The following is a 21,930-nucleotide window of genomic DNA, read 5'->3' on the forward strand; positions in this document are numbered from 1 at the left end:
CTTCTACCTTTTTGAGTAACTTCATATTGTCCGTCCAAGTTGACTTCACTCTAGGAACAAAGGAATACTGGGTCTCCTTGAAGTATCTATTCAATAGATCTGGACATACTTTAAGAATATTCACCACGAGATCAGCAACCATTTCATCCTCTGTTGCAGTTTTTAAACCAAGCAGAAAGCGCAGAAGCACTATATTTCCTCCCCTATTGAAGAAAAAAAAAAAAAAAGCTTTAAGGAAAAGAAATCCCTACTTGAATACCTCACATGTGATTCTAACTTTGCAGCTCCTCATTAATACTGCAATGCAAAAAGTTACACTTCTTCTGCCACTGGGGAAAATCCAAGGCAAGACACCTGAAACTGTTAACATAATTTCTGAGTTTATACTGAGAAAATTAAGAACTGAATTTAGCTCCAATTTACTTTTTTGCCTCATCAACAGTTACTACTTCTAATTAAAATCACAATGTTTCAGGATACTCTAATCAAACTTCACAAAGCTGAGGATACAGAATTACAGTTTAATATTAAATCTGAAGCATTACACAGTCTTTCAGTCCTACCTGCCCACACCCCAGCAACCCCTCTTTTTTTTCCTTCTTTAAGGTAAAGAAATGTTTCCAGATGTGTTGGTGTTGCAGACCAAATTCTGGCATCACTGAAATCAAGAGTGACATTTTGCCAAAATTTGAGATAAACAACATCCCATTCTACCAGGATTAAATTTTTTTTTTTTTTTTACCATCATCTGGTATACACCACAGCTCTGGTATTTTTATTCTCACATCCAAAATCACATCTTACAGTAACAGACTAGGTATGTAGTTATTTATGGAAATGGCTCAGAGTAACAGCAGCACTACCTCCAAGTCCCTATGAATACAGCAGAGCACTCTCTAGTAGGTAGAGGTATAAGGGAATCCAACAGTTTGATTTTGGGAAGTTAAAAACAAAACAAACAAAGCAGCAATGACTTTCTCTCTTCTGCCATAAGTTACTGAGACAGAAGCAGAGTTCAGCAATGCTAACTTGCAAAGGCCTGGAAAGGCAGACAAGATAACTAGTGAGACCTGTCTTGCTGTAGCACGAAGTACACACAGGGTTTTCAACTCACTGGTGACCTACCTGCCAGAAGTTCCAAGACTTGGATCATAGAAAGTAATGCCATGTTTTAGAGAGCAGCAGAGGTCCATTAAGAAATTATGAACGAGTTCTCGCACCATCGCCTTTCCTACCTCTTCAGAACCTTGAGTTACCTGTAAGAATCAAAAGGGAGTTAAAAATGACATGATTTTTAGTAAAGAAGAAAATTTTACAGCAATTTCTCTCTTTCCTAAGTTTTACGGAGCTCCTTTCATATAGAAATACCAAAAGAAAGTTTGGTTTGGATTCACATTAAGAAGTTTCAGTTTCTGTATTAAACATGTTAAATATTAAGCTATTTTATTTTCAAGGAAAGAGAACACCCTAAACTTATATGTATATGTGCTATGTGCAGGGCATTGCTGACCTACGACTTTCTGTTCAGAAGCCAGACAAAATAGACAGAAAAGTGAAGCTAAAGAAAAGTAGCAATACATGATTTATGTAAACTGGGGTGAGGCTATCCTGGGATTCTGGAGAAACTAAAATTTAATCTGAAAGAACAAACTTTCAGGCTGATGGTGCAGCTTCTGTCTGAAGAAGTTCCAAAAGGCTAAAACAAAAGACACCTTGGCCTTCAGCATAAAGCGTGTGAAAAAAGCAAGCATGTGTTCTTTGGGCAAATTTGGCAGAAGATGGAACAGTTCTAATATAGGACAAGAAAGACCGGTAACTAACACTACACTGAACTTGTCAATATTACAGGGAAAAGAGGTGGGGTATGAATGTACAATCATCATACAAAAATGGAAGAATTTATCAATATCCATATCACAAAGAGATGGGGAAAAAAAAAAAAAAAAAGGGTGAATCCCTATTCCATTAATCTTTTACATTCAAGACAATGCAATATTCCCATAAATGAACCTTTGACAATTGCAGTTGGGAATTTGCATAATCAATAAATTTATAGATGTTATAATTATGAAATAAACAAGAAAGTTTGGTTAAGCAGGTTATTATATCAAAAAGAGAATAAATAAGAGTGCTTACTCTTGCCTTGGGCTTACTGTAAAACTCCAGAGGAGGGATCTCCAGAAGAGATCCTTTCCCACTGGTAGTCAGCTCTTAAATAGGTCTAGGAGAGGTGCAGCCAGGCTCCACCCCTTCTGGCAGCACAGGTGATTTGCCACAGAATTGTTGTTGATAATTGTAACTGATAATTATAATTACTCCAAAATATTGTAATTATTCCAAAAAGTTGTTAACAACATATCAATATTGGAATGGCATAAGTATAAAAATCCAGTAGAGAATGTATAAGAAAGTAGTTGTTCAGTGTTGTAAGATTTGATGAAGAAAGGTTTCTTAAGATCAAGTGATAATGAAGACACAGATGAAAAGACTGCAACCAAACTCAGTAGAAACATAGAAAGTCTTCCTAGTGCTCTCCATCAGGCTGCTAGCTATGCCTTAGACAGTCCCACAACAAAAAAGGTAAGAAAAAAAAACCCAAAATTACAACATTAAGAAAAATAAAAAGGTAATCCATTCAAGTTACCAGACCTTGAAATCCTTAGAGCTGACATCAGTAATGCCATTCCACCGGTAAAGTGAAGCCACATGATTCAACACCTCTGCAGTGAAAAAGCGCACTTTCTGGGTTTTGGTAATATTTTTATTTTGAACCACCTGAAAACAGTGAGGGAAAAAAAATGAAAAAACAAAATAACATCTATTTATTTTAACAAAAATAATGGGAACTTAGCAACACACTTCACAAAAGCCTTTCTCTCCTGCAAATAAGATTGTACGTATGTTGTAACCTAGCTCATAGTCAACAAATCTAGCACTTCCTCGCTTCAGCACGAGATGCACCCATTGAAAGACCAATCCCATTGTCACTGGAACATTAAGACTACAAGATTTTCAACCTTCAGGCTTGGCATTGCTGCAATTGCAACCCAAAACAGGAGGAATCTGGTGGATACCACGCACTACAGATGAGCTGAAATTAGCATTTAGGTAGTAGTAACGCAAAAAGACAAAAAACGAGACAAAACAGTTTCAAGGGTACACCATACCTTAGTTTTCAATGTGGAGAGAAGAAGATTGACAGTAGAAACTTTGTCTTCCTTTATTCCAGAACGAAAAATATCTAGGATGAAATCTAAGAAGACATTTCAAACATTTAGTGAAGATGTGAAAGCTATTTCTATACTAAAACGCTTCAGGGAATTCATATCCACTTCTCTTCCATGTCATACTATTGACTTTTCTGTTATGTTAAGAATGACCCAAAAAACTGCAATAAGAGTTCAAAAGGATGATATGTCTGTAACCAGTGATAAGCAAGTAATGCTGCCAAACCCATCTCAGCATAGCTAGCTAAACTGCCAACTCAGTTATTAACAATTCCTGCAACAGCATCTGTCAACTTCAAGTATATTTCAGATCCCGATGTGATATGCAGTGTTTAAATTTGAGTGAAAAATTGGGCACACAAGGTAGTGTAAACAATAGAAGTCAATAATTGTGGCCTAGTTTCATGCCCTCACTGTGGAAACTGCTGCCAACTAATGAATATTTCTCGATCCTTTCTGAATTCTTTCATAATTGCACCAAAGGTCCTAACTGTGGAATATTACAAGCCACTGAAGTCAACAGAAGTTTTACGTTCAACTTCAGCATATAAGGGACCAAGTCTTCATTAAGGGCCAATATGACTTGCCTTTTAGGATCCTACTTTTTGTCAGGTGAGCTTGACCCTCTTCCCTGAGAGACATGGCTGAACTCCCACATAATGCCTTCATAAAGGACGCAAAGGGATTACACTGCTCTCCTGAATCACTGACAAAAAGCAGTCTAAGGGAGCACAAACGAGTTGTCCTGCACAACAACAGAAAGAAACTTGAAGTACATGCAGTCCTTACCATTAATGCTTTTCAAAAAACCTATTACTGTGTTAGGAGCAAGCCCAGAGGACACATAGCTTTTTTCTGCTTACCAATTCTATGGAATTCGTACTACATTTCTCTTTTTTATATCTGTTCCATGAAATACTTTCTATTTTTCTAAAGCTTTCGCAGATAGAAAACACTACTCTCAATTAGAAGAGGCATTCTCTAAAACACTGAAGAAGTTCAGTTTTTCAGGGAAAAAAATATTTAAAATATGTTTTGTACCTTAATAGTGTTTATCTTGTTCATACTTTGAATTAGCTCTTACTTATTACCATCTTTGAAAGACTCTGTCTTAAAAAATATTCACAAGGGTGGATAGTGATAGGGCAAGAGGGGAACGGTTTTAAACTAAGACAGGAGAAGTTTAGATATTAGGAGGAAGTTTTTCACACAGAGGGTGGTGATGCAGTGGAACAGGTTGCCCAAGGAGGCTGTGGATGCCCCATCCCTGGAGGCATTCAAGGCCAGGCTGGATGTGGCTCTGGGCAGCCTGGTCTGCTGGTTGGTGACCCTGCACACAGCAGGGGAGTTGAAACTGGATGATCATTGTGGTCCTTTTCAACCCAGGCCATTCTGTGATATATACATACACAAGCAATTATGAAGTACCTTTTAATTCCAGCACTTGTATCAAAACTGCAGTGTCACCAGCTATTAAAAAGGAGAGAGCAAACTGAATATAGGCCATACGGACATCAGGTCTCCCCTGTAAGAAAGATAAAATGCAGCACTGACAAAGATTGTACACAGCTGCAACAATTGATCATCACTGTAAGTACTATAAACAGATAAATTAAGCAGCTTTCACAGGCAGATTACATTCAGCCACACACATGCGTTTATATGCAATACATCCACAGTACATGTAAATTTTAAAAACTTCTTGCATTAAACAGATCACAGTTCATTCAAGTTCAAATCAAATATGAAACCATCTGTTTCACTTCTCAATAGATGAGACAGGCTATAAATTAAAAAGAAGTATTTTCAAGCCAAACCCTTGTATTCACATCACTGAACATCCACTTCTGCACTGCTTGGTACACAGGCAAATAGTCATGAACACCAATGACAGCAGTGGTGCTGCTTCCAGAGCTGTGCCCATCTTGGGGGCTTCTGCCACTCACTGACACCTCTGGGTGCATTATACACACTCCTCAGCTATAACAGCTGCTAGCCAGGTCACACAGCTGAGGCAGGCATTTCAGTTTAAGGGGTGATGGCACACTCAAAGGCAACTTCTACAGTGAGGTCAAAAACCATGAAATCTGTCATTCTCAAATATTCTTATATAGAAAGAAATCAAATAATAGACAATCAACCAAATCCTAAAAGAAATTTTAAAAAAACAAAAACAACACACTTTTCTCCCACAAACCACCTTCTGCAGATTCATTTATCACCAAATTACAAAAACTCAACAAAAATGTATACGTTTATTCTGCACTGGTGTTGAAAATGATACTCATATAGACTTATGTTAAGAATGAAATATAAGTATTCTTGTTCTAAAACACTGGTTCAGGTCAATCTTGACTATTTTTAGCAAACAGAAGAAATAAGAGTTCTTTTTGGAAAAGAGGACTGATTACTACTTATTCACAAGTCCTCCACTGGCATTTGCAAGAGACTGTCCTAAATTCCTGGCTGTATTTCAAACTTTATTACTCTGATTACTGGGCAAAATCCCCTCTCCATTAGAACAACCACAAAACCTCCATTTATTCCACTGGGATCAAACAGCAATCCACACACACTGAAAAAATGCTCTTCACCTAAACTTGTCATAGAATACTTCAGGGTGCAAGCCATTGCCCCCTCAATTGCAGACACTCAACACATGCCCTGGGGGTTTCCCACCTAAGTAGATTGGAAACTCATGCCCTATGGATCAGCTCTGCTGCAAATTGAAACAACCAAGAAGCACTTCATCCTGATGCAGAACAAGAAGGAAGGGGTAAGTTTTTGCAGATGAAAATATGGCAAAAAGAGACTTTGTTCAAATACTTGGCAGAAGAAAACTGATACAAAGCCAATGTATAGCATTTCATGGTGCACACATAGACAGCTGTTCATTTTACCTTCTTGTCTCTTTTTTTCACTAATCCAGGCAGAAATTTATTATTGAAATCAAAATGGCTAAACACATCTCTTGCAGTATCTGGCCCCTGAGCCACCATTGCTGACAATAGGGTAAGGCACACTCGGCTCATCCTAAAAGGAAAGAGGAAAACATGCAGGTTATTTCCAGGATGACAAATGAAGAGATTAAATGTAAAGAAAGATGATTTATAAATAAAATAAATTATCCCATTCCACCTCCAACAACCATCAAAGCCTTCAGAATTTTCAGGCATGAAGTAGTCATCAGAGTAAGCCTCAACATGAGCAATCAAGATAGCCATGAGTAAAGTATTCCCACTCATGCAAAGCTCTTGCAGCAGTCAACTAAAGCTTTAACTGAATAAGTAACTTATTACACATATGACCATCACAATACATATTTAGGCAAAACACGCATTATTACACTATCTACAAAGAATTTTGTTGCTTTTTTTTTTTTATAAACAGCTAATTTTTCCAAGCATATTTTCTGGGCAGAGGGCTGAGTCCTGCAAATGCTTAATCGCTTTTCTGCCACAAGCAGATCCACAGAAATTACGCCTGATAATAAGCTGAAGGACCTACATTGCAGAGGCCAAATACATTTTTTTTTTTTTAATTTCACTGGAATGACAGCAGTTTTCTTGTATTTAAATTTGCAGCACAAAAACCATGTTCTTGCCCTTAAACTAAATTTCCAGATTTACACTTGGTTGTGATTCTTGCTTACTGAGCAGTGGGAAAAATTGCTTAGAAAACTAGAAGAGAATTAAAAAACAACCAAAAGCATTGCTCGAGCAGTGATAATAGCAACTGGGTAGATGAGATGACGAAAGAAGGGAAAAGGGAATGTCTATTTATATCCTCAAATAAACTTTTCAGCATGGGCAGTTTCGTTACTGAATAAAATATCACCATAAATCTGCAATCTGCCTTGTGCAGGTTCTAGAAGGATTTCTCCAAAAGCTGTAGTCTTTAAGTTATTAAGAAGAAATACAGATCCTGCACAGTTTCAAAAATTATTTTACTATATATATATACCCTCAAATATTTGGGATTTTATGTACAGTTAAAATGCTTGTTGCAGCAAGATCATCTTAGTGGTCTAAGAACTGTGGTCATGACCATGAACTAGAAGGCAGAAAACACTTTTCTAATGCTGGCCTGTACAAAAACCAAAAGGGTGGCCTTGGAAAAGGCAGCCTCTCGCTGCCTACTGTTCAGGGGTACAGAGCAAAATCTTACTACTTACATCCCATCTGCCCCACATGCAAAGAACACATGGAATGGTTGTTTAGATCGGACCAGATAACGAGAGCACTCAAATCAGCCTTAGATTTAAAGGACAAAAAAGATTACAGAGGAAAAACCAGTGTAAAAGGACAAGAGTACATCTGTTATAAAGATTCACAAACCAGGCAGCATTAAAATGATAAGACTGAAGATATCATCCATCTAACATCTCATCAAGACAGGAACAAACAAAGAAAACCACAGCTTCATACAAGCACCATACGACACTGTGTATCATACTGAAGCTTCCACATGCAAGTGTTTTACAAACTGTGGAACAGTATCACTCAAGAAAGGTAGATTGTTAGCGATAAGTTCAGTTGAATTTTGGACAGCCCCTTGGGATCAATTCAGAGCAATTGACAGAGATTCTCTGCAACAGAATAGAGAAAACTTACCTGTGATTTTCAGAATACAGTGCAGCATAGACCAATCTCATGTAGCTGTGAATCAACCTTTTGACTATGTTCGTTCCCACAACAGAAAAATGGGAGAGGTCACTGGCTGTCCTCAGTAAAATAGCTTCCAGGGCTTGAAAGATTAATATCATCTGTAAAAATGAAAAATGTGTTAGTATTTAATTTAACTGAACATAACTGCCATGACAGAGGTTGTCTTTGCAGAAAATGACAGAAACGACAACCTAATGCAAAGGCAGGTGCATGACTATTAAAACAAACACTATCAGATTTTATGTTGAGAGCAGACATAAGTCAATAATGCTGCACACAGCACTTGCTGTGAACTTTCCAATTTTTTAGTTTCTTCAACATATTTTGTGGAAGAAAAATTGTTTCAGATAAGAAAAATGATATCAACTTTAGCAGCAGCTTCTTGTAAATATTCATGTATCAGGGAGATGTCTGGTTATATAAAGACAACTATTTCCATCAGATGACTTTTTTGTTTGTGTAATTGCCGTTGGTCCCCTAATTTCACAAATGGTCTCTTGGTAACATTTAAAGAGCTGTAACAGCCTGATTGTGGCTGTTACATATGTTGTGCATATTACCACTTCAAAGGGCAGTGAGGCGCTGGCACAGCTGCCCAGAGAAGCTGTGGTGCCCCATCCCTGAAGGCATTCAAGGCTAGGCTGGATGGGGCCTTGGGCAGCCTGAGCTGGTGGAGGGCAGCCCTGCCCATGGCAGGTGTTGGGGTGGGTGAGCTCTGAGCTTCCTTTCAACCCAAACCATTCTGTGATTCATTCTATGATTCTATTATCATTAAATACAGGAACATCTTTGCACTGGAAAGGGCTTCTCTTATTCGATGAATGCTTCTGCCACTTTACTTTCCAATAATGTAGTTATTATCAGTTATTTATGCTGCCAAGCATTCCTTTGACAGTTCTGCTCCCAGCCAGCTCAGACTGTACCACACAAACATATAAAACCCACAGAAGACTTACTTCACTTTCAGGCTTCTTCTCTCCATCTAGCAGCTTGAAAATTTCTGCACACTCCACCGAAATCTTTATGTATCCCTCCACGACATCATATATTTCGGCGGACGGCAGCACTTTCGCCGTGGAGATGAAGGTCTCCAGACCTGCAAGAAGAGGGTTCCACCTGGATGGAGCTACGCGGGGCGGGAGAAGCGCGGTCCAAAGCGTGGGCAGCAACACGTGCCCCGAGCGGCGATTACCCTCAGCCCCTTCGCACAGCAGCCGGGCCAGTAGCGCATGCCTTTACCCCACGGAGCCCACCGCCCGGCCCCTCCTCACCCTTCCCGGCAGTGGCAGGATCCCGCAGCAGCGCCTTGAAGCGGGCGCCGTTGAACTCCTCCTCCTCCTTGCCGCGGGCTCGCTTGGCTGCCGGCGGGCCGGTCGCGGGCACACCGCGCCGCTTGGCCGCCATGCTGCTGTCACCGCCCCGGAAGCCGCGATGGCGGCCGCGTAGCGCCGCGTCCCGGCAGGAAGCGGCGAGTTCCTCCGCTGCTCTGAGGAGAGCAGGGTGAGTGTGTCAATGCGTGGTAGGTACGGCGGTACTGAGGGGTAGTGGAGATAAATAACTGAGAGAAGGTGGAGTTAGAAGGCAAGCCTGATTATTATAATAATACCATATTTCTAGGAACATCCAGTAAAGAAATACTACCGCAAAATACATGCAAAAAATATTCTCAATTTTCATAGAATCACAGAATGGCCTGGGTTGAAAAGGACCACAATAATCATCTAGGTTCAACCCCCCTGCTATATACAGAGTCACCAACCACCAGACCAGGCTGCCCAGAGCCACAGGCCTTGAGTGCCTCCAGGGATGGGGCATCCACAGCCTCCTTGGGCAACCTGTTCCAGTGTGTCACCACCCTCTGCATGAAAAACTTCCTCCTAATATGAAGCCTAAACCTCCCCGTCTCAGTTTAAAACCATTCCCCCTTGCCCTATCACTATCCACCCTTGTAAACAGCCGTTCCCCCTCCTGTTTATAGGCTCCCTTCAAGTACTGGAAGGCCACAATGTAAATTACATCATTCTCTCCCCTTACAGCCTGAGTAGCTGTTGCAGGATTTAATGAAGATGATAAGGAAGACTGTTAATTTCACTTCAAACCAGACTACTTCCAAGATGCTGCCCTACTGTACTTTGATCCCTTACTCCTTCCGTTCTCTGCCACAATTATTATAATTTTCTACCCCAGAGCCTGCTTTTTGGCAAGCATCAATTGTGGAGGCCTGATCAGTGAATGAGACATCAGGCTCAGACAACGTTCATCTGCCCTGTTATGACTGCATTTTTAGAAGATGGAAGCAGCAAATGACTCAAGTATTAATTTCTGAGCTGCTCAGTTTTCAGTAAATTGAAATATATTCCTTTGATTCCTGCCAAGTGAACATATAATCATATCCAAGATACACATTGCCCCTTTGGTATTTGCTATTCTGAAAAATAATTCCCACTCCCTCATGAGAACCTTAGCTCTTGCTCAAGATCAATGAACTCCAGATACAGAATTAATCGAGCCAAGTGACCCTCTCTTGCCTCAGCCATAATTCAACTTAAGAAGCGTTTGCTGGCTTGAACATTGCCTTTTGTAACAAGCACTTGCTCTACAGTCCTGCTCAGTCCTTGCCTCTTCTTCTCAAATTTGAGCATTATTCCTAGCTTAGGATCCTTTTTCATCCAATCTTGAAGAGAAAATTTATTTTGTTAGATTCTCACTACTAGCTTCGTGCAGGTCTGTCTTCAGGTTTCAGCCACAAACTCTCCTGCCCTGCTCAACCACCCACCCCCTCCAGCCTTTAGCCATAGCCCAGGAATATGTACTATGCCAGACCTCAAGGTTAAGTTTGCTATTTTTAACATATTTCTTAACCATGTCCTGGTGAACCTTTGCTAAGGTTATCCTGATCTCCTGGCCTGTAACTGTACACTGCAAATGAGTGACTGTCTTATGGATAGAGCAGGACTGCTGATAGACCCATGTCTAAACAGAGCTGTATTTACAAACTTTACCTTTAAGAACACCAGTGTTTGGTTTGGCAGAGCCAAGAACAGCCCCTGCCAGGTACAGTACCTCTACAGTGCTACTGCTCTCAGTGGAGGACTTAACGACCATACACAAGCTGTCTCGCCCTACTTCACACTAACACTGGCCTAGAGCATGCAGGAAATGCAGTAGTTTCTTATTAAAAATAATAATAATAATAAAATAAATGGGGTTCATTTGATGCATAAATTAATTTCAGAAACCATTCCGAGGAACTGAGTTTCAGCAGATATTATGTATATAAAATTGCTGCTCTGCATGCTCTGTCATGATTTAGAGAACTATTTCATTAAAAATAGTCTTCTTTTTTTCCTCTAAAATTTCAAGTTCTTGCAAACTGTTTAACTGTTTAACAGATCTTTCTGCTTTCCAGCCTGTTAAATCTGTGGCTTAAGATCACAGAGGGAGAGACAATGAATGCTGCTAAGAGGTTGGTTAAGCATCATGCCCCCTTCTTCAACAGTTCTGCATGAAGGGAATATTCCCAGCACAGCCCAATGCCACCACTTCTTCTCTACCACTCTTCCACTGATCAGCTCAGGACCAACTCACATATATGGAGACAGAGAGATTCCAGAGCTTGAATTACAGAAGTTTAGAAACAAGTGTTCTGGATGGCTCACCAGAATCAGGTTTGGATTCTGGAGCTGCATGGATAGACTGATCTGAGTCTGCCTCACAGGGCCAATGCCTCTCTGGCATAAGCAGTTACAACAATTTAGTAAAACATCTTTTGATCTTGAAGTTGAAAAACAAAATGTTCTCTCCTCCTCCAGTCTCTTAGTTATTTCAACCACAACAGCACTTTTCTGAATAGTTAAATAAGTGCTTTTTAAAACCTGACTAATGACAGCTTATCTTCCCTACCATTACACTGGAGCCCTATCGATATCAAAGGACCCAACTTGCCTGCAGCGTCAGCAGCATGAACATGCATTAGCACCAGGCTTTTGAGCCAGGGCACAGGATGAGTCAGGAATCAAGCTGTTTTCCCAGATGCTGAAGATGGATGGAAAGATTGAACAAGAAAGGAGGAGGATAGAAGAGGGGGAAGGACTGTCAGCAGGCTGATGTGAGCTACCATAGCTGAAAGCAGCTATGGGTATCTACTCATACATACTGAAGAAATCCTTTATTTGGTTCAAGATATAGAATGGGACCTTTGGCACTGCAGGCTAGCTACAACCAGAGGCACAAAATGGATAGCTTCCATCAATACTGACATCTTTACCACCTTCCACTCATGGAACAACATTCAGCTATCATTACCCTGAGTTACTGTAACGATAAGCATGGAGAATCTCTTCAGAATTTACCATTGGACCCTGATAATACTGAGAGGAAAAGCAAACAATTCTGAACTCTGCAATGTTATTTTCAAATTTTTGTATTTGTTTCTAATTTTGGGGCGCTCAAGTTGTGCTCAAGTTGAATTACTGCGAGGTCTTGATCTCAAAACTGTTAATTCTCAGTGATTAGATACTGATAAAGACTCATATTTTCTGAGATGTTCCCAGTTTAGCATGCCTTTGCATTCCTAACTTGAGTGACCTTGAGGACAGATTTTCAAAAGCTTTTGGAAAAGCCACCAATTTTTCATTGCTTTGACATTGATTCTGTGGCTGTAAAAAGCCGCTGTCTTGAATTTCAAGGACACAAAATCATTAGTCATTTTGGAAAATCTTAGCCTAAGTATGTATTAAAGGAGAAACAGTGACAACACCAGCCAAAAGGCAGTCTCATAAACCCACAGTAAGTCATTTTCACAAGTAAACAGGATGTTTTCCAAGAATGGGGTCCACCCAGCTACTCTGTCCTGATGTCCTTCCCAAACTGAGAGGGAAGGCATATGGCATCCTTTAGTCCACCCTTCAAGATCATTTTTGGAAACCTACCAAGAATGACTTTTATGCTTTAGGGGGCGTGATCAACAGAGCCCAGACCTTTTCCTTGGTGCATATATTCCTCCTCTTGCTTAGATCTTTTTTTGTTGTTTTCAGCAGCAAACTCAGTGGAAAGGGGCATGCCTCTTAATTCATGTCTGTACAAGTACACTGGGTGAACTGCTAGAAAAATTAATTGGTGTACAGGAGAGATGCCAGTAAGACTGGCAGCATGGAGGAGGATGAGGGGATGAGGGGCCGTGATCTTTCTGCTGCATGTGGTGAGAAGGTTGAGGTGGATTTCAGATGAAACGAGACACAGGTTTATTGGTTTTATAAACTTCATACGTTTCATCTTATTGCTTTTTTTGTGAAGTGGTCAGGATCTCTATGATGCTGTGACTAGTTAGGTCAAGTGCTGACTTTGCAGGAAGTCTTCTGACCACAAAACTTATAACTTGTTATCTCTATCTGAGATAACTCAAAAAAAAGACAAAACATATCAAATAATTCCTCCACTTGTAAGCCTGCTGTGTGAACTACTGTACTCTGTGTTCCTTCAAATTTCTACTGATATCCGTGGGAATGTTTCCTAACCTCCTAACCTCACACAGAATCGATCCTCTCAAGATCAAATCGCTGCACACTTGAACTTAAAAACTGTGGCACCCTTTGAGAACTCGCAACATCCAAAACACACTTGCAGTTGAACTATGCAAGAGAAACTTCCCTATCACTATTTTCATTCCTGTATCCATAGAAATAGAGGTTGAATAAGGAAAAATGTGCTATGTTATTCTAAATAATCATCATATAGTGATTACTGTAAAGCATGTGCTTTGTTTTAACTGGTTGGACGTTCATTTCCATAGAAACAGAGGCAGAGTAACAGCCCACTTGTTTGAACTGTCTTGTAGGTTTCATCTGTGTCAGAATGCAAGCATAAAAGCATTTTAAAATGCGGGAAAATCCTGGGGTTTTGTTCTTAGCTTTTTTCTTTTTTTATCTTTTCCCCAAAAATGCTGAAGAGACCATTAGTGGATTTCTTGGACACTTTATTCTGGGAGAAGAGAATCAAAATGAAATATTTTAGTTCCTAAATTGACTGGAGAGTGAAGAGGAGGAAAAAGAGGTAAGGAGTTATGGTAGGAAAATAGTTATATATATGAAAAAGTGTTTCATAGAAGTTGAAGGTAGTTCCAATCCAGCAAGAGCTATAGTTTTGCTACTGTGCTGCATATTTAGTTGTGATATCTTTTTTCCTGATGGGAAATTTTAGGTCATCTAACTCAGCTTTATTCTATGATTCCACATTGCAAGTTTATTTCTTGACAGCATGACTGTGATTTGAACTTCCGTACACTAGGCCATAACATGATTTTCAAATTGGCAGTTTGGCTGAAGTTCAGACAAAAATGATTAATATATAGAAAAAAAGAACTCAAATTTTTGCTTTGCCCATGCAAAACTTCAATGCAACAACACAGCTCCTGCATTTTTGACACTATGAAATTATTTCTTTCCTCCCTGAGTTCAAAAGAGAGAAACTTTTTGAAAAAGGCATGCTGGCTGGTCTAGATTCTCACTTACAAGCTTTCATTTTGTCTTTGGTGAAAAACGGATCTCACTCCAGTTGCTCATAAGGAAAGGCCAAGGCTGACAAACTCTAATTCTGCGTGCTGAACATGTCTGGATTAGTTATATTGTCTTCTGACTGCCGAGCTTTGCCAGCTTGTAGAAACTGTTTTAATGGCTATGGCATAGAAACACATTCTGCGCATCAAGATAAATAATAATTTCTGCCTCTGTATCTCGGTGTTTTTCGGTGTTGTCTCTAACTTTACTATGTAAGCCTTACCCACAGAAAGGAATGGCAGGGATTCCAACAACAACAAAAATAAAAATTAAAGATTAGAGGTGACCATTGAATAACAAAGTATTCCCAGAGGGAGAGAGAGAGAGAGAGAGAGAAGAAAAGAATTGCCAATGCCATTTTACTTAAGGTACATCTTCGATTCCTGTTGGCTGCAATATCCATCAGACACTCTCCTCCATAAGAAGACTTCCCCAAATGGGAGGCAACTACATACAGGAGCACCTGACTGCCTCTTTTGTTGTTGTTCAGCCCTCACTGCCTCACCTCCCGGGAGGTTACCTACAACGTTTTGAACCTCTCCAGTTCAGACATTCCACTTAAAAACTGACTTTGCCTTTGGGTCATATCTGAACAGTGCCAAAAACATACCAGGCTCATTCCTGCACTATGGATGATCTCTTCCTTACAGCACTACAGGGCTAGAAAAGGCAGTGTTGTCTCATTAGGAGGAGAAAGTCTATAGTTCTCATTAAACAAACAATCCCACAGGATCTTCTGACTCAAAGCCTTTCAAGTACAGGATGGTATTTCTCAATGATTTTTGATGTTTTATATATTCTTGTGCACTGGTTCTGCTTGTCAGAAACCCTCTCCAACTCATACCCAGCAAAGTGAGTTACTGTCACGGACAGTTATGTCTCACGGATTAGTGAGCAGTTCAGAGAGAAGGAGGTACAATACTTTTGTTAGAGCTATAGCAGGTGGCCAGAATATGAGGTATCTGTACTTCTCTATTGACTGTGAGGGTCTAAAGCCAAAGGTCATCTGACTTCACACACTTGAAGATACAGTAGGTATGTTGTTACGGTTGATGTGGCAGCCAAAGTTAGGGTAGACCAGTCCACCTCAGTCACCTAGACATTTTTGTAGAAAATCTGAGCACGGTTCCCAAGTATTTCCTCTTACTAAGGGATATAAATACACACAAGTTTTAACATTTTCTTGGCATTCATTTCTGCCTCCAATGGAACTGAATTCTGACAGCAGGTGCATGAAGTATCTGATTAAATGACTTGGCGTAACAAGATCAAGGGGGAAAAAAAAGAGGGAAGTGTACAGGAGAGTTCCATAGTTTTGTACCTAATATAATGGTTACAAGACATGGGGAAGGTGTTTCAGCTCAGAGGGAAATACAGTCCTCACCTGAAGCAGCTGAAAGGAAGAACTTCATACTTCCATAGAGCTAGTCCTGTCTTCCCATCTGTTTGCAGTTGCAGCTTCTCTAAAATTATTCCATTTTCTCCTGTTTTTCAGCATCTTTTGTCCCATTTTTTTCTGAGTTTAGTAAAACTTGATGGGATGTTCCTGACCTCAGCCAGATTTATCTGAAACCTGATTTGCTATTATCTGACCATCCAAAGGAAGAATGAGCATACTACTCAAGTTATCCAGTTGTTATTCTGTGTGTGAAGAGGGAAAGGCTGAGGAAAGAAAGTGAATTCAGATGTAAACATGGTCAAAGTTCAGCATGACTTCCAGAAAGAGATGCCAAAGTTAGGAAATTGAAATCTGGATGTGACTCAGCTTCAGTTGGACCAGGAGGAGAGGAATGGTTTTAACAGAATCTGTTTGGTGTAATCATTTCTTACTTACTCACTTGTGTCAATTCTGGAGGAAGCAGATAAGTAAACAGGTTGCCCAGAGAGGTGGTGGATGCTCTGCCCCTGGAGATAATCAAGGTCAGTCTAGACAGTGCTCTGAGCAGCTTGATCTAGCTGTAGGTGTCCCTGATCATTGCGGGGGAGTTGGACTAGATGGCTATTAAAGATCCTTTCTAACTCAAAAGATGTCATGATGATTCTATGAAGAGCATAAACACACGTACCTAACATAACATAGGCTGTCAGCATGGAGATATCCTTGCCTACCCACTTTACACCCAAGCACAGCCCCGGGGTAGGGGATGCTTCCACGCTCATTTCCAGTGCTGCCTCTAGGTTCTCTTGCCCCTTTTGCCCCTCATCTGTTAAAAGGAGCTGCAAATCACATCCGAAGGTGGCTTAGCAGGTAGTTTGTAAAAGGAATTTGTTTTAACTTCCCACTGGTTTACTTTCCAGTCTTACAAAACAGATCTCAGGGAACAACCTGAACCCTCTCAAAACAACTTCAGAAAGTTTTCTCACTTTGCAGTGAAAGCCTTAAGCAATGCTATGCACTTCAAACTCAGCTGTGCTGGACTACATGGCTCTTTAAGCTAAGGGCTGGGGAAAGGGACTGTCAAACAGCAACACGGGGAAGAAATGGAGAAAGGGATGTGGTGCTCAGAGATACGAGTTAGAGTTAGGGTAGTATGGTTAGGTTGTGGTTAGACTTAATGATCTTCAAGGTCTTAAGATCTTTTCCAACCTGAGCAATTCTATGATTCTATGATTCTTTTGCTTCTTAACGCAGCCCTTTGCTCACTGAAATCCCTCATCCTGGGAGCTTTGTCCTGCTAACTGGGTTTCCCCCACACCTGCCAGCAGCCCTGGGGGGCTGAAGCTGGTCTGGCATGCAGGCCAAGGCAGTGTGAGGAAGGGAATGTAGGAAGGTTGTGCCGTGCGGAGAGGGAGCGATGGGGAGCACCTGTCTTGTGGGGAAAAGTAAAGGGGTGGGAGGAGAAGTATAGGGAACATAGAGAACACAGCGGGGTAATGCTGTCACATGAGCCAGGATGTGTGCGCAAGCCTGAGACGGCCCTCCGACCACTGCCAAGCAGAAATGACGGGAGGAAAATAAGTTGAAAGCAAAGCGGTAAGCGCGGGGTGCGAAGGCGGAACGCTGCCATTTAGCCAAGAGGGAGGCGCCGGGCCCAAGAACTGCCCGGAGAGGGGTGGAGAGAGCCGGGGGAGGGCGGGCGAGGTGCACCGGGACTGAGTCAGCCCGGCCCGCACGATGCGCGCCGAGGGCAGTGCCAGGCGCGGCGCCGCCGAGGAGCCTCATCCCTCCCCCGCGGCGGCGACCCGCGGCCGGGACCCCCTCTCGCGGCGGGGGGGCGGCCGCGCGGCGGCCTCGGCACCGGGCAGGGCTGCTCCGCCCCCCCGCTGCCCTCTCCCGCACCATGAGGGGAGGGGACGCGGGGCAGCACCCACGCCGGCGGCAGGTAGAGCGCGGGCGGCTGCTGCCTCTCCTCTCCTGCGCCATCCTCGCGTGTTGCGCCGAAGTGGCGGCGCTTCGGGACTTCTCAGGTACGGGGCGGAACGAAGCGTGTGGAGGGAGGGAAGTGCGCCCAGAGCGCGATTCAGATGTGCCGCGGAGGAGGAGATGAAGGACGAGAGGGTTAAGAGAAGTCCGAAGGGTCGGGCGGGAGGGCTTCGCCTGTTGGCCGCCGTCGGTTTCCAGCATCGCGCTCTGGGAAAGCCGCGTGCGGATCGTCCGGGACCCGATTCCGAGTGCGTAGAAGTCCCTGGAAAGGTTCCCACTTTCTCCCGTAGGCTTGGAGTCGCGCCCTGAGGGCACAGCAGCTCCCTTTGGGAGAGAGCCCTTGGGGGTGCCGGCTGGAGTGGCCCTGAAGGGAGTAGGGTCCTCGATCGCCGTGTCAAATGAGGTGCCAGTGCCAACTGGGAGGGTGTCCTCGGTCCAGCAGAGAGAGAAAACAATCTCTATTCTGTCTGGGACTGCAGCACCCCTGTGCTCTCCTTGTATTCCAGGACATCTCACTGCTGTTGTGAAGTTATTTTTACAGGAACAGTCCCTTTCCTCTCTGTGTTTCGCAGTAAGGACAGCCTATTCCTGGCAGCTGCGAGCTTAAGGAACTGCCCCTAAGGCAAAAGGCAAAGCTTACCCTTAATAAACGAAGCAGGACTTCCCAAAGCCAGTCAACTGCACTGGAACTAAGTTAGTATATGATTAATAACACAAATGTGGCCATTACACAGATTAATATAGCTCATATTAATGCGGTTCAAAAAGCCAGTGATGGTTCTGCAGAAACCAGGTGCATTCTCTCAGCAGCAGGAACAGTGATTTTGTTGTTGTGTCAAAGTCCTTAAATCCGAACGTTTCTAAGGAAGCAACCACCAAATGTTTAAAAAAAAAAAAAGAAGAGAAACAAAACAGAACTCTATGCAGGATTGACTACATTTCTCCTATTAGATTCCTTCATAAATAAAAGGCTTTTCCATATTGTAGGTGCTCGCTGCTTTGTTTGGTTTGCTTGCTTGGCTGCTGGGTTTTAGGTGTTAGCTTTGGAGTTGCATGTAGTTCTTCACAAGGGAACAGAAGTTCAGATTTTCCCTTCCAAATAGCCACTGAGTTATAAAATATCCCTCAAGTTTATCTAGGAAAGTTTCCCTTACAAAAGTCCATTCACATTTAAAATGAAGTTATTCAGATAAGGTTATCCAAGATCCATTTCAGAAGTACAGCTGTATTCAGTATTTCATTGTGCACTTTCTAAATAAGTAGAAAGACCAAAGATAATTCTCCAACTCGACCCAGAAATCAGCATTAAAAATGTCATGTGGACAATTCAGTAAATAAATAAAATGTAGAAAAGATTAGATTCTAAAGTTCTTGCCAATCCAGACTGGGGGCGTTTCCAGGCCTGAAAAAATTCCAGACACGTTTTCTTTTTACTTTTAATAAAGATACAATACAGAAAATACAGAAATGTTACTGGATCCCTTTAAAATAAGGGCATCCAGAACACACCGGGAAGTTTTTAGCTACTTCAAAGGTAGGGAAGTGCATGACAGGTGCTGCAGGCCAGGAGCTGTCAGATGTAAGACAACACCCTGTAATGCCATCCTGAGCCTGCTTCATACCTGTTACACGGTTAGAAGAAGCTCTGTAACACCAGCTTTAAACTGAGCTTCCAGAACTGCTAGATTTCCTTATTTGCTCTTTCCCTCAGTAGGATCAGCAACTTGATTTTCACAAGCTCTGCTAGATGCGCGTGGAAACAAATCTGCTCTGCTTAAAGGGCCAGCGCCCTGCAGCTGCCAAGATGCTGGCTGCTCCTTGCAGATTATCTTGGAGGTGATAGGAGAGAAGCTGGGTATCCTTGCTTTGCAGGCATCCTGCACTTTCACCAATCTGGAAGCCCAGCTCTCTTTTTTACCCCTTCTGAGGGTAAAGCTTCCAGGTGGCAGGTTGCATGCTTCCACATGAAGATCATGTTATAGCAGAAGGAACTGAGTTCAGGACCGTGAATGCATTCTGCACATTTTGATCTCAAATTGGAAATTTAGGAGTGCACTGAGAATGGGAGGGAAAGTTGCTTAAACTTTTCTTCACAGATTTCAGGCTTTTCTACTCAGATCATCAGGTGCATACTTTCTTGGGTCATTGCCTTTTTCCGCTCTGTGTGTTTCCAGCATCAGATCTCTACCTCAGCAGCCCAAACTCTTGTTTCTTTCTTCTTTTTCTCTTTCCCTCTCTCTTTCTCTTCATTCTCTCCCTCTGACAGCTTTCTCTAATCCCCAGCCTGCTGTCAGATTGCACCAACTTTACATGTAACCTTTTTTGCTCTCCTTCTGTATGCATTACTTTGTGCTAGCAATTCTAACTTGCCCCAATCCAGTTGTTAATCACAAGACCTACCTGCTGCTTGTAACAATCCAAAGATGACCGCTCTTTGGATTTGTCTGATGGTTTGGAAAGCAGGAGGGTAAGAGCAGACAGGAATATATGTGGATAGTGAAAATTTGTGGTTTTGTTTTGTTTTTTAATGTTTGACTTGTATTTATTTCCCCATTTAGTAAACTATGGCCATTTTTTATGGATCACTTCACAGAACAGAAGCAGTGAAACTTTCACAGTATTTGTCCCTCCCTTTTCATAAGACACAGGGTTGCAGTGCTGGCTGTGAGTAGCATCCGTTCATTTGGCTATTGCAAGTCGGTTGTCATCGTGATCTTGTTATTGCACTTGCTCTCCTAGCATACATAGCTGCAGATTCTTGTTCTTGTGTTCCTTAGTCTAGCTTTTAACTATGGAAGTGTTTTGTTTTGTTTGCTCGGAGACATTTTTTCACTGTGCACTAATGGTTTATGAATCGGTATGTGAATTGGTATTTTCTGGGCAGAAGAAGATTCTGAAACAAGAATCTGGCAGCAGAGTTTTAAATCAACTGTGTATGAAGGACTCAGTAAGCAAAATTAGCTGCTCCTTAGTAACAGGAGATATCTGAGGTAAAGTCATGTTGATAAGCAAGATACTTAAAGATCTATGTAGTCTATTCTTCTCTAGCAGTTTGGCAGCAACAAAGAACGTATTTATTGGTTGTATTGGTTATTGAAATTAGAGGTTTGTCCTCAAGTCTGCAGTCTTCTGGAATGAGTCCTTTCTTAAAGTGAAATCCAAACATGTATGCCAGAGTTTGAATATGAAAGCTGGAGGTTAGGGGAGGGAGAGGGAGGGGAAAGAGAGAGTTTTTTTCCTTAGATCTTTGTGCGTATTGGTTTGAGGTAGAGAATTTTCTTCCTATTATGTCCGCTTTTCAAAAGACATCCAAAATCTTTTTTCACCAAAATTTTTAATCACGTCCACAGTTTCATTCCTACTTGGCAAAGCTCTGTCCTGATGTTGTTTTTCTCAGTGCCCACTTGCAACTTTCACATTTCAGGCTGGACTTCAGTCCAGGAGACTGAAAACTGCTGTGAATTTTGCTAGTTCTTCCATCTCAGGAAGCCAAAAGCCCAAGTGGTCTTGGCTCCCAGGAGACTGTCAGCAGTGAAAACGGACATCTTTTCAACAGATTATAGCTGCATGGCAGCTATTTCCTCACCACTCCTCTGTTCTGGACTGGTTCTCAAAGCACACTAAATAAAGAGCTCACAAGACCAGCAAGCTTGCATACTGCATTTAATATACATCTCATCCTGGTTATATAGAAAGCCCAACTGCCTGCTATCAGTGATATTGTGGTGGTGGACATCCCTAGGCTGGTGTAGTGGGGATGGTGGCAGTTGTTGAGAAGAACATACGTTCTGAACAGCAGGAGTCACTGCTTCCTTGTCTCAACCCCCTGCCCTCTCGGTTAGCTATGGAAAAAGCACTGGGCTCTTCCCTTGGCTCTCTGCCCTAGCTCTGATTCTTCTCCCACCTTTTCCTGCTCTGTGGCAAAAATGAACTCTTTAAAGAACAAACTCCTCACCAGCAGCACTTAGGAAAGCCTACAAGAAAATATGAAAAATCAGTATGAGTATTTTACTTCCTTTTTTTCTCCTCTTCCTCCTCTACAAGCTACATTGAGCTTAGGCCTTCTGCTTGAACTGGCTTCTGTTGCTCAATTCATCACTCAATTGTCCTTTCTTTAC

General features: G+C 41.8%; 2 protein-coding genes across 8 annotated transcripts in view; one reads left to right on the forward strand and one right to left on the reverse strand.

Annotated features, from left to right (window-relative positions):
* Nucleotides 1-9,620, reverse strand: part of URB1 (URB1 ribosome biogenesis factor) — a 45,002-nt gene extending 35,382 nt beyond the window's left edge. For both annotated transcript variants that reach the window (XM_085241907.1, XM_085241900.1), the window contains exons 1-9: nt 9,166-9,620; nt 8,851-8,990; nt 7,841-7,992; nt 6,128-6,260; nt 4,656-4,752; nt 3,168-3,253; nt 2,650-2,775; nt 1,126-1,256; nt 8-203 (exon numbers count right to left, since the gene is read on the reverse strand). In XM_085241907.1, coding sequence (XP_085098033.1) covers nt 8-203; nt 1,126-1,256; nt 2,650-2,775; nt 3,168-3,253; nt 4,656-4,752; nt 6,128-6,260; nt 7,841-7,992; nt 8,851-8,990; nt 9,166-9,298 — 1,194 coding nt within the window. In that variant the 5' untranslated portion in view covers nt 9,299-9,620. The remainder of the gene's footprint in view (nt 1-7; nt 204-1,125; nt 1,257-2,649; nt 2,776-3,167; nt 3,254-4,655; nt 4,753-6,127; nt 6,261-7,840; nt 7,993-8,850; nt 8,991-9,165) is intronic.
* A 7,880-nt stretch (nt 9,621-17,500) lies between these two features.
* Nucleotides 17,501-21,930, forward strand: part of EVA1C (eva-1 homolog C) — a 37,013-nt gene continuing 32,583 nt past the window's right edge. For 2 of the 6 annotated variants that reach the window (XM_085241921.1, XM_085241948.1), the window contains exon 1: nt 17,501-17,856. In XM_085241921.1, the coding sequence (XP_085098047.1) occupies nt 17,730-17,856 (127 nt within the window). In that variant the 5' untranslated portion in view covers nt 17,501-17,729. The remainder of the gene's footprint in view (nt 17,857-21,930) is intronic. The other 4 variants (XM_085241933.1, XM_085241925.1, XM_085241915.1 and 1 more) reach the window with 3 other exon arrangements.

This window comes from Meleagris gallopavo, chromosome 1 (assembly GCF_905368555.1).
Source record: "Meleagris gallopavo chromosome 1, MGAL_WU_HG_1.1, whole genome shotgun sequence".
Classification (NCBI taxonomy): Eukaryota; Metazoa; Chordata; class Aves; order Galliformes; family Phasianidae; genus Meleagris; species Meleagris gallopavo.